At 42.0% G+C, this 13,132-nt stretch overlaps 1 protein-coding gene across 1 annotated transcript in view; it reads left to right on the top strand.

Annotated features, from left to right (window-relative positions):
• Nucleotides 1-11,206: 11,206 nt before the first annotated feature.
• Nucleotides 11,207-13,132, top strand: part of HOMER1 (homer scaffold protein 1) — an 88,671-nt gene continuing 86,745 nt past the window's right edge. The window contains exon 1 of the mRNA XM_021531119.3: nt 11,207-11,361. Within this exon, the coding sequence (XP_021386794.1) occupies nt 11,357-11,361 (5 nt within the window). The 5' untranslated portion in view covers nt 11,207-11,356. The remainder of the gene's footprint in view (nt 11,362-13,132) is intronic.

Consider the following 13,132-nt stretch of genomic DNA (forward strand, 5'->3'; position numbering starts at 1 on the left):
CTGAATAACTTTTTTTTGGCACAGACTGTTAACTCTTAAACATTTTTTTCCCATGTCTTGCCTGCATTCACTTGTCAACCTAGCTGCACATTTCAGTGAGGCACCTGAAATAACCTGACATTTTACAAATTGCCAACAGCCTTCTGAGACAAATCTCTGTGCTTTGATGTGCTGAGAGCTGTTCTATTTTTTTCAATGTGTGCTGTCTTTCTTCCTGACCCTGACTGTGATCTTAGTTTATAGATACTCTTCTGTTAGAAAAGGCATACAAAACCTTACTTCTAGTTTTAGTCAGGAATTGGACTGTTGATCAACAGATACTCAACAACTATACAACAAAGAATTGGAGAACTTGCACTAGTGATTCCAACAGATCCCCCCAAACATTATGGTGTTAGGACTAGTCTTGTCTTTCTGCCTCAAAAGATGCTTGCATTAGAATAAAAAATGGTATATTTGTTGTAAAAGAACTATTTGTAAAATGAATTTATTTGAACAACAGCCATGAAACTGAGCGATCAATGAAGGAAATTTATGATCTGTAATAGAGGCAGAGTCTAAAGTCAGTTCTATAAACTACAAACTATACTTAGTTCTGATATGCAGGAAAGAGAGTGGTTTCCAGAAGTAATTGACAAAGAGATCTCTGATGAGCCATCTGCAATCTCTCTCATAGAATGAAAATCATTATGCAACATAAAAGTCCCTATTTAGTGCAACATAAAAGTCCTATTTAGTGCAATTTTCTGAAGCTTTTGGAGCCGAAGTGCTCTAGCTAGTTAGTCTCTGAAGGTAAATAGTGATGGAAAGTTTGATCAAAGCATCTCAATTGTCAGTAGTTCAAGAAGGAAAATATGAAGAATAAAAGTCAATTTCTCTATGGAAACCTTTGTTGAAGCTTTGAAAGTCTACAGACTTTTCTTTGCCTCTTGGTACTGTGGGAGGCCTATAGGAGTTCAGAGAGGTGTGTGGTTAGAATGTGCTTTACCATAGCAAACAGCCTCATTAAAGGACACCTATACTACTGCACTCGTTAACAGTGATGAATAACATGCATTTGTACACTCTGTCCCTACTCACTTATTTAACTTACTTCAAACATACTTTTTTGTTTCAAAACCACCTGTAATATATGCTAATTTATGATGTTGTTAGTCTCTGGGACCAGGTCTGAAATAATGAAACTTGTGTCAACACAGCTTCATTCAAAGTATCCCTTTTTCATGTTTGGTACTGAGACCAAGCATAGCACATATATTAAAATAAAAAATGTAGCTACAATGAAATAAATGGTATAACAGGGATTAATACAGTGCAGGATCCACTGTGAAGATTGAAGCTTCTTTATCATGATACCCATATGAAATGCTTTGAATTTCATTTAGAAATCAGGATATTCTGGGATTGAAGCCAAGCCAGAGACTTAGGTTTAAAACAAATTTTATGTACCAGGGAAAAAGCAGTTTTCCACAGGAAAACAATACAAGTTTTTAATAATAACACAAAAAACATTAAAAGTAAGTCCATCAACTGTTTAGCAAGAAAATAACGTTTAGCAAGAAAATACTGAATGAAAAATTAATAATTACACAAATGCAGTCTTGTTTCCCCACTGTGCAGCATTCTTGTACTGATGTTCAACCTTCAGCCAGATTCAGTGATGCCCTTATATGATTTCTTCAGTGCTTTTAAAGTATTTATTACATACACTATACTAATTTTATATGCATATAGGTATCACATAATATACAGTACAGAATTTATTAAATGTAATTAATATCATGGCTCCCAAATGAAAATGTGAGGTAACTCTGCAAGCATGTCAGTTAAATCTGTGAATTCCAACTTTAAATTTTTAAATCCAGTTAAAATAGAGATTTAATAAATCTAAAATGATTACTTATAGCAAAATATGTACTTATAGTTATCTTCATTTGGGATGACTATGTATGAATTATCCCTGTATCTTCTTCAGATGAGGATTTTGTAGTGCACCATTAGATTACTGTTTAATATATGCTGTATGCATTTGATGAGAGTTAATGGTTATACATGGTTAATGCTCTGCTCTGGTTAGATTAATGAGTAATTGCTAGTAATTTTATTACTTCAGTCTTTGTTTCTGTAAATTTTGTAATTACACTCCTTTAAATACAAGTGTTTTAAATGAAGGTCTAAGTTTTCCTAAATTTTAATCTCTTCCCTTTTGCATAAGGAGTGACATGTCTTAAAACACAGGATCATGAATTTTGATTGAAAACAGTGGATAAAGCGAATTTATTCTGCACAACTCTACAAATCTGGGGTTTTTTTTCAGTTTTGTATTAGCCCGTTGTATCCTTAGGATGATATTCATGTTCTTCATGCCCTAAACTAGTCAGTTAAGTTTTTGAAAGGCATGCCTGATATGTCCGTTTCTGAGGGTTAAGGCTTTAATAAGAATTTTATTGTTGCTACAAAGGTCTAGTAGATAATCCACTGTTACCCAGTTTTTATAAGTAGTTGAGAGAAATTTATTTAAGGCTAATGGATCTGGAGGCAATATCCATCAACTTATCTTCATGCATACAGTAACATGCCTAAACTGCCAGACAGATACAATTTTTTTTTCTCTACTGAATTAAACATTTAATAAAGTCAGTATTATCTCTATTTTATATTTGTTTTAAAATTGATACATTTAAGCATGCACTGAGAATTTATGAGTTCTCAATGAGCATACTGGGACTTGAACAAATTGGGAAGGTCCTGCTGTGGATTAGTAAATAAAATATAACTTCCTACCTGAGTTATGTTTTCCTGACATCTTCTGAATGTAATGCCAGAGGCTGAGTAGAGTGAAAGAGCTATCTTTGGTGGCCAACGTGAATTCTCTTGTATTATATTTCTTTACTGTGTCTTTCAGACTTTTACCTCTGGTTTTGGTTGCTTACTTGTTTGTGGAAAATGCTCCTGAATGCCCAGTTTTATTCATTCATGAGCTTGTTCATGTTTAAGAACAAAATTTCATCATTTGGGTGTAAATGATGACAGCATTTTATTGGAAAAAAACCCCAAACTTACATAATGGCTTTGTTGTCAAAGATATGTAACTATCAACTAAGAAATTCCTTAATTTTAATCTTAGCCCCACTGAGAAGATTGTTAATGATATTAATATTTTGAGTATTACATGTCTACTTACACAAAAGCTGTTCTACAGTTTTCCAAATTTCAAATACATTTGGCATAATTACAGAATGGGTCAGGTTGGGAGGGACTGCAGTGGGTCAATGTGGTCCAACCTCCCTGCTCCAGTAGGGCTGTCCCAGAGCACATTTCAAGGATTGTGTCCAGACAGTTCTTGAATATCTCCAGTGAGGGAGACTCCACACCCTCTCTGGGAAATCTGTTCCACTGCTCAGTCACTGCACAGTAAAGAAATTCTTCACGTCCAAGTGGAACTTCCTGTGCATCAATGTCCGCCCATTGGCTCTTGTTCTATTGCTTAGCATCACTGAGAAAAGCCTGAATCATTTGTCTTGACATCCTTCAGATAATTACAGACATAGATGAACAAGTACATTTTCCTGTACCATTAAAGCTTTAAAATAAAATGTACTTGTGTTTAGGAGTTTTACTTAAGAAATCAGAACATTTTTGCTAACAAGAACAAGGATTACCTTAAGCTTTGCAATATGATGCAAATAGATATTTTCTTCAAAACTTTTCTATGAAGCCCTATAATAGGAATAACTGAAGACAGTTTTTAATAAACATTTAAGTAAAGTGTCCTATAAAGGGTTGGTCCTATGTACTTTGGCTCTGAAAATGAAGTGCCTATTCAATGCTATCTCAAACCAATAGTATTTATATTACTAGTAAGCCATAAAAGTTGACACTCATGTTAAAGTGCAGGTAGCCAAGAGAGAGACACATACATCTATGCCATACACACTTCCTGAAACAAGCTACAGAAGTCTAAGCAAAAGTTAGAAGTTCAAAATTGGAACAATTTTAAACAGTAATCCACACTGTTGCTCATATTTATTACCACCACCACCAATTTCCAGGCATACTTGCTAATGTTTTTTCATGAGTTGTAATTAAAATAAAATATTTTTCTAATTTTATATTTGCAGGCATATTCCTTCTCATCTTCAGTGTAATGTGGTGTTTTTCAGGCCAGATACTTCTTCAGCCAGCATCACAGAGGCAGTGAAATAGAGATCCAAAGGGGAGCTGCAAGCATTTTATATATGAAGAGGTTACCATGTATCCATAATACATTACACCAGCTTAAAGCAAGTTCAGTCTTTGTTGTGCACTATGTATCAGTTCAGTTTCTTCTGAATAATTTATAGTTGTTGCTGTGCAAACTGGGTTAGTATTAGGAGTCCTAGAAATGTCAGGTTTCAGAATAACCTTTCTATTGGTGAAAATATTCAGTATGAATACTATATTAAAGCAAGAGTGAAGCTGAGCTTTTGAAATCACTAAAGGCAGGAAATGCAGAGTTAAGGTTGCCATGGAAGCCTTAACTCTGCGCCTTTAGGTATATAATATACTATGGTTTTAATTACTTCCTCTTTATCCAACTCAATGTGTCTTTTTTATGTGGATTCTAATTATATTGAGTGCTACTTACAATGTATATTAATGGCGCTGGCTACTCAGCCAACATCAGAAATCAGATGTTAACTGTGGCTGACTCTATCTGTCACTCTCAGAGTGACTATATGATGTGTATCTAGAAAATAATATTATGGCTAACTTTTGGCCAAAGAATTAAAATGCACATCTTCTGAGTTAGAATTGTACAGATAGCCATCACATTTCAAAGTATTATCACATGAAGAGCAAAATCTTAGAAACCACAAGTAATCTACAAGAGGTAAACTGAAAACAGTAACTTTAGTATGGTTCAATTTAACCAGTATAATGGTATACTTCTTAAACAAGGTATGAAAATAAAAAAGTTTGTGTTTTGCAAATGTCTCTTCTTCCCTGCAGCAGTTCACATTGCACTTCACAGGACAGAGCTCTTGCTCCTTCTTCTCCAGTTTCCGTCCCAACAACTTGGTGAGCAGTATCAAGCCTCTGAAAAGCTTTCATTGGGCTATAAGCCTGAATATTGTCTTGCCCAGTTCAGAATTCCTGCATCTGCCAGATAAAGGGGCAGATTTATGTGAAGTTGTGTCTTCTTTTAATTGGCTATTCTCAAATTATATGCAAAGAATGCACCAATGCTGAACATTAGGAACCTCAAGGCTTTCCTCCTAAAAATTCTTTCCCCAACTCCTCCCTCCTTCTCACATATACTCTCTCAGTACTCACATGTAAAAACTACAGTGATTATTTTACAATATTTTACTAGTCTTCAGCTGAAACTGCAAAACCAAAACTGAGTGATGTCTCTAGGTAAACTTGGCGTAATAAGACAGAAATAACAAGTTGACCTAATCACTCTAGTGACATAAACTCTGCTTTCTGTATAGTCAGAAAAAACACTGGAGGAAATAACAGCCACTGATAAACCTAAGTAAGAAATAAAAGCATTAGTCAGGGATCAGTATCTTTTAAAAATTCCAGTAGGGGTGTACTGCCACAGAGCTGTGTAGGAGATGTGCAATACATTTCTGGTGGCAAGACAATGAAATGTTGGAAGTGGGTGCTGGAAAATTAGCATTCACTGGCAACAGCACGGAGTTAGAAATATTGGACCATAAGGCATCTCAGGGAATTATGTCATACACTTGCATTCAAAATCAAATCTAGTCTTAGTTTGAGAGGATCACATTTACTTGCATATCAGGCAACACTTATGTTTCTTCATCTATTCCATGAGAAAAAACAGTGGCTGTAAAATTGGTCCAGAACCCCTCCAGGCCCACCTGATGTAATAGTGAAGTTTATTCTAGACTGATGAAAATGCAGACAAAAACCTTGGGCTCAGGGAAGAGGATGACATTTACTCTCCCCCCCTCTTTTCTCCATTTATATATTAAATGCAGATCCTGCAAGGAAAAATGATTGAGAAGTGATCCCACTCACTGAAAGTATCATGTGTGTGGGGAGAGAAATTTGTGATTAGACAGGAGAAAAGAGGACAAGAAGATATAAAGGAGTAGGAGAAGGAAGGAGACATTAAAGAACAGCAATGGATCAGAAGTGAGGCAAGTGTGAGGTGCTGGCTCCCTCACCTTCAACGGGAATAAACATTCTTGGTTTCCTTAGGGATTGTAGAATTTAAACTCACCTGGTATTGAACAAACAGTACAAACAAACATAAATAAATAGCTGATGTAAGAGAGGAGCAGTAGTACCCCAGCCCTGAGCCATGGAGAAAGGCTGCAGGCTGTGAGCTGCTGTAGCAAAGATGTCTGTGTCCTTAGTTACCTCTCTACCTCTTCCCAGATGGAGTCAGAGATGGCTGCTGTCTGTAATTACTTTTCAGTCATTGCTTCTTTTGCACCCAATTCTTGTTTAGGAAGGCTACTTTTATTGCTCTTGAGGAGCAACAACCCATAGAGTACCAGAAAGAAACATTTATAGAAAGCTTACACTTGTTAATTTTCTTTTGCTACTTAATAGCTCTTTTTTCTCCCTTGCTAAGAGTAATCTCACCCAAAATATTTGGAGAACATAATAATATGTCATATTGGATTTTCCTTTCAGAAACAAAACAAGCCAATTTTTAGTTTTCTATTCTCACATAATTGCTCCAAGGTTCCCTAAACAACTCTTTAACAGTTTCTTTCTGGTTTTGCTGCAGCTAGAATTCCTTTGTTTTGAGCCTGTCAACTAGACCTGAACAAACAATTGCAATTCAAATATTTTCACTGCTTAATATTGCTTAATGGGATTCCCTGTCTTTTCCATAAGAATGGTAGCTCCTAGCCATTGTGCAATCAAGTGGTACAGATCTGGTTTTGCATAGAGAAAAAACAGGTACCATGCAACGTTAGGCAAAATGCAGACCTTTCTAGTGCTTCTTGATGTTCTGCTCTTCCAGGACTTTGAGCAGTCAGCTCATGTTGATTCATAGCAGGCTTGAGATTCAGACAGCAAAGCCATCTGGTTTTTTTTTTCCTTCTACAGGTATCCCACTGAGAGACTCAAAGTAGCATTCCTTTCAGAGATACCAGTAACTGCTGCCAAGTTTACAGGTGTTGTCCCATCTGGTTGGCCATCCTGGGCAAGGGTGTCAGAACAGGGTTTGGCAGCTCAATAGCTGGCTACGATATACACACCAGGAGTATGCTACTTCAATTCTGCAAAATAACACTCTTTCCCCTGCACCACCCTGTGCTTTGCCTTGCCTGAAGCCATCCATCTCTTATTTGATTGTGGCATTACCTGGTTTTTTTGTGAAGGAACAGCCACTGAGCTGCTGATGATTTCCAGGAATGCTCAAGACTGCCTCCATCAAAGTTCTCTAGACAAAGAAGTGTTCTAAAATACCAGGGGAAAAACCCCAAAGCAATTAACTTAGAGCTAAAAGTCTTGTCATCAGTGTTAAAATTCTCTATTTTGTGTCACTTCAGTCTTCAAGATGAGGTGATTGTGTATTTCTCATGTTAATATCTATGATTAATTACTCTGCTTGCTTACTTTGTATCTGTATGTACAGTTCTGCCTTAGCTGACATAGATCACCATGCTTTTGTATCATATATTACTATCATATATTAATTTGGGGAATGGCAAGACAGAAAAGGGATTTCAGTGAGGTTGGCAAGTATAAAGAGAGGCTTTCCTCCACAAGACAAATAATGTTAACTAGATAAAACCAACCTGAACACTAATCAAGACTGTAAAAGGGTGTAATTGAGACAAAGCTTAAATCTTAGCGAAACCTGTCAGAACTGGAGGCAATGTAACAATAAATATGGAAGAGAAGTAATCAATTAGGTGGAATTTCTGTACTTAAATGTAATAATAAATAAAAATTGTTTAAATGAAGAATTAAGAATGAAAAAAAAATCAGATTTACTTGAAATAAATCTTTGTCTCTACGGTTCTGGTCCTCTACCCAGGATCTTATCCATCCCAGTACTCATATTTTATTACTTATAAAAGGGCATTAAATATACAGCCCATTTATTTAACGAGTAAATAAAGACATTATTGAGATCCCATGTTTCTTTGTCCACAATTCTGTTCACACCTCTGATTCTCAAGTGAGCACACTATTCTTCACCCCAGGGTTCAGTGTGTATTTGTCTATTTTTATATTTTTCTCTTTTATCTTAATTCTTGGGGATTTCTGGGTTTGTACCCATGCTGTAGAATAGCATACTTCATGCACGACAAATACATGAACAAGTTGAAAGGCAGAGACAGATAGAATCATCTTTGTGATATCTAAACAAAATACTGTGAACATAATGAAATACTAAGGCGTTTGCATTAGTGTGTGAGCTTGAGCTGAAAGAACAAAATATAGACTCCTAACTACTGAATATAGACTCCTAACTACTTGACATCAGTGAATACGTACATATAAGCTACTTATTGATTATGCTTGCCTAGTTGGCATTAATTTTGATCTTTTTCACTCTAATCATATAGAAAAAGGAATAGTTGTGGATCTCCATCTTCCCTCCCCACCCCAACACCAGAGTACCTCCCTTTTATGATAGAAGTTTACACACACTATTTGATTTTTAGTGGAAAATACATAGAACTTCATATTTTAGAGGTAGTAGGTGAAGCCCAACCAGAGCAATTGCAGTCCAGTGAAGTAATGCAGCCTTATCATAACCATACAGGTTCTGAGCATTGCACACAACAAACTTTAGACTGTTGTCACTCAGACTAAACTTTTTTTAGCTCAGTGCCTTTACAGTAGCTTACGAGGTGGTGTGTGGGAAATGAGAAATGGACAACTGAGGAAGCTGTTCTTTTCTGCCTTGTGAGGCAGTATGCCTTGCTGCTACTCCCCTAGTAATGATTCATGCTGGGTTTCCTATGACTGTTTGTGATTGGAGGAGGTTTGCCTTGATATTTAATTTACCATGCTTACTTTTCCCATAGCTGATTACTTTTAGAGGTCAAAATGTTGAAACAAGAGCCTGTAAAGCATGCATCTGTAAATTAAAATAAGTTTTGGAAATATGCAGCCTGACTCTAGGAAGATCAGATTGTTAGGTTAATGCTTTATCTGTCTTTTATTCCAGCCTCTTAATAGGATATACTCGGTCACAGGTAATAGAGGTTCTATGAGAGGACAAGTAACTCTTTGTTAAAAACAACAGCTTTAACATATTTGGTTTTATCATGATTTACAATTCTGTAACACACACTGGTAATATTCTAGGCTTGTTCAATTTTTATGTGGAGATTGGTATATAGTATAGTATCAATATTTTCCTCTTATGCTCATTGTAGTTTAATATGCCTCTGGTAGCTACAACCTCACTTAAGCAGAAAATACCATCAAAATACTGAGATACCATGAAAATACTCCTAGCAAGGAGCATGTTCCACCTGGGGTATCCCAATGCCACTGGCAGTGTACTGGAGTAGTTAAACCTAATGTTTACAAATTGAGGGAATCTCAGGCAGTTAATGGAAGTATTTGCAGAATTTTAGATGAGGTATATCCCTGCAAGATAGTACATGATGCTGGAACTTGGGCAACTGTGATGGATTAGAAGCTTACTGTTTGCATGGCACAGCTGAAGAACTCAGCCAGATATTATAGGTCCTGTCCAGCTTACTTTCTTTTCGATAGTACTAGCGTGGATGTGCGGGAATGTACGTTTTTGGGGGGATAATTTTAGAACGGCTGCCGTGTTTCTTCCCCGTTCTTCCGGCAACGCTGTCTGTGTTAAGTGTCTGCAGGGTGCCTGCAGAGCACGGGGACGCGGGCCTGTGTTTTGGCAAGGCGGAGGGCCGGGCAGTTGCAGCAGCCACGCTCCGGAGAGGGCTGCGCACCGCCTTCGCCCGTGACTCCGTGACACCGGCTCTCCCCGCGAGCCGCTGGGCGCGGCGTTGCCGTGGAGACGGCGCCGCAGGGGCCGGGGGCGGGAGGAGGCGGCCCGGCGCCGCCAGCGCCCCGAGCCCTCCCCGCTCCGCTCTCCCCCCGCCGCCGTTCCCTATTATAGAAGAGCTTCCGGCGGCGTGGACCGCTCTGACATCATCCTCCGCACCCGGGTGACGTCAGCGCCGGGAGCGGGGCGTGACGTCGGTGCGTAGGGGAGCGCGGTGACGTGTTCTATTTAAAGCTCCCCGGGCGGAGGATGGAGGCAGAGCGGGCAGGTGCCGCCGCGGGCAGGAGCGCGCTGGCTGCGTGCGGCGCGGGGCTGTAGGGCAGGGCGCGGCTCCTCTCCGCTCTTCTCGTCCCTCGCTTTCCCTTCTCTTGCGTTCCCGTTCCCCGGGAAGGAGGAGCGGGACGGAGGTGCGCCCTCCGCGCGGCGGCTGCGCCTGCCCGCCGCGAGGGGACGAGCGGGCGGTGGCGGAGGTGTGAGGCGGAGGCGGGGGATACGAGCAGGCACAGGCAGCGGCTCGGTGGCGCCGGAGCAGCCAGGCACCGCCTGAGGCGGCCATCGCTCCCTCCCTCCGTCCCACCGGCGGGGCTCAGCCTGCGGCCCCGCCGCAGAACAGCGCGGGCTCGACGGCGGCAGCCCCTCCCGCCGCCCGCTGTCAGTGACCGATCCGCCGCGCCCCAGGACGATGCCCGCCCGCTTGCTGCAGAAGAAGGCGTGACGGCGAGGAGCGGGCCCGCCGCCGCGGGAAGGAGGAGCGGTGCCCCGCATCTCCGCAGCCGGGGGCGGGCGGGCGGATCGGGGGAACGCGGTGCCCCGGTGCCCGCGGGCGACGCGCGGCCGCAGGTCGTCGGTAGCGGCCTCTCGCCGGGAGTCCGATGCCAGCGCCGGTGCCACGGCTCGCTCTGCCTTCTCGGGAAAATGCATCCGTGCCCGCCACGCTGCTGGCGGCGGTGCTAGGGGGAGCGTCGGCGTGGAGCTCTGTGCGCACCGCCTGCCCCATCCCGCTCCGCCTCTGAGGCACACGGAGCCCTCCGCGGCCGCGCACGTCCCGGCGAGAAGCGCCGCAGCCGCCGCCAGTCCCTCGCGAAGAAGGCGAGCGCCTCCCCGTTCGCCTGCAGGAGGGGACTCGTCCGCCCCCGAAGCCATCGCTGCCGCCCGCCCGGGGCCCGGAGCCGCTGCCTGCGGGCGCCCGGCGGGGCCGGTGGCCATGGGAGCCCGGCCCGCGGGGGGCGCTCCCTAGGGCGCGGGCGGCCCTGCTCGGCCCCCGGCAGCTGCGGTGAGCTCAGAGCAGCGGCCCCGCCGCCACGGGGCTGCAGAGCTGCCAGCGCGGCGAGGAGCGCCCCGGGGACGCGGCACCACCGGTGCCAGGCGCTGCCGGCCGCCATGGGGTAAGGATGTCGCGGGGGCCGCCGGGCTGGTGCCGGGGCGGGGGGTGGGAGCGGCCGCCCGCGGAGCTGTGGGCGCTGCTGGATGCGCACGGAGGCGAGGGGTCTCGCTGGCGGGGGTGCGCCAGCAGCAGGAATCCTGCTGCAGTCGGTGCCGTGCATCAGCCCGGCGAGGGGAGAGAGAGCCCTGCGATCCGAGAGGGGCGCACCGCGAGCTGCAGAGGTTTGTCTCCGCCGTAGCCACATCGGAATTCTGGAAGAGCCGTCTCGGCTCCCAGTTCCTCACCGTGAGGACCTTTCCCGGGTTATTAGGCGATGTTCAGTCCTGAGAACGAGTGCTTTAAACTCAGTACGCTAGGGTGAAATTCCAGAACAGGGAACGTTGACTCTTCTGGAGTCTTCATAGAATATCGAACTACATGGGAATTTCTCAATAAATTGAAGGCTCTGAGGAAGTCGGCTTTACAGCAGGTTCCCTAGTAAACTAGGGAATCCACTTGAGATCTTAAGGAAATGAGAAGGAATAAAATCTGTAAAATTAGTCAGTTCTCATACAAATTAGTAGATAAAAATGTGACCTAGATACCTATGAAAAGTTTCCACAGTCATATCCTTAGGAATTTGTATAGTGATTTGAAAAAATAATCCAGACTGCCAGGCTTGTCTGATAGTGGAATGGAAACTCATCCATGTTCCAAAGCAACAGAAATCTGGTATGATCTGGCAAACTGCAAGGTGGAGGCAGTCTACAAAAGTTACAAATCATGTCCTTTGTATATTGGTCACTTAATAATTTGGATGTGAAATTGGCATATTACTGTGGGAGTTAGAGATGCCGCTTCAAGCTGTTTAGGACATTTGAATTCTTCAATTTATTAACTTTCTTGCATGTGTGGTGATAACAGCTGCATCCTTGTCTCTATCACTGGGGGGTCACAGGTCAAGATGTGGGAAGGAATGACTCTTTGCTCCTTAGGCTTGTTTTTATTTTTCTGTTGTCTTCCCTTCCATTAAAAAAATTCAAACGGAATAAACCCAGACTTGCAGCTGTCTACATATCCAAGAAAGTGATGTTTCTGCCAAAAGTCTAAATGATACAATCATTTTTTGGAATATATACTTAAAATTGCTAATCACACATAGGATTATATAAAATTAAAATAACGGAAACATTCTCATTGATTTAAAATGGATACTAATGTTTGTAGATATTTGGGTTAAGCATATCATATTACAAATCCACTGAACTGTTGAAGAGGAGCAAACATTTTGTCTCCAGAACTCCAGCTCTCCTAGTGTTTTAGTGTAATAGTTTCTTAATAAACACTACAAATCTCCATCTGTAGAGAGCTAAAAAATCTTAAAAACCACAGTTGTTGGTACAATGACTTGAGTAGTATCTTGGCAAATTAAAGTAAATATGCTAGCAAATATTTCAAAGATATTATATACAGTATGCTTTGGGGTATTGCAATATAGAATTCCCTTGCACACCACCTTCTAACAAGGAGGACAAACCCTGAAATGTAGGAATGTGTTACTGATAAGCCTGAATCTCTCTAAATTTGGCCAGGGCCAGCACCTACTTAGTGCAACTATGGTTAAGTATCAGACATCTCTTACTGTTCAGAGCAGAGGCCTTGATTTGATAGCTGTTTTGAATCAATTTCTAAATGCAGGTACCCATGGATTTCAGAGTATTTCTACACCAAGATTCACTGGGCTTTTCATTCAACAGTTCTCTTTAGACCTTAGTAGAGCTCCTATGCTCTAC

Source organism: Lonchura striata, chromosome Z, assembly GCF_046129695.1.
Source record: "Lonchura striata isolate bLonStr1 chromosome Z, bLonStr1.mat, whole genome shotgun sequence".
NCBI classification, from domain to species: Eukaryota; Metazoa; Chordata; class Aves; order Passeriformes; family Estrildidae; genus Lonchura; species Lonchura striata.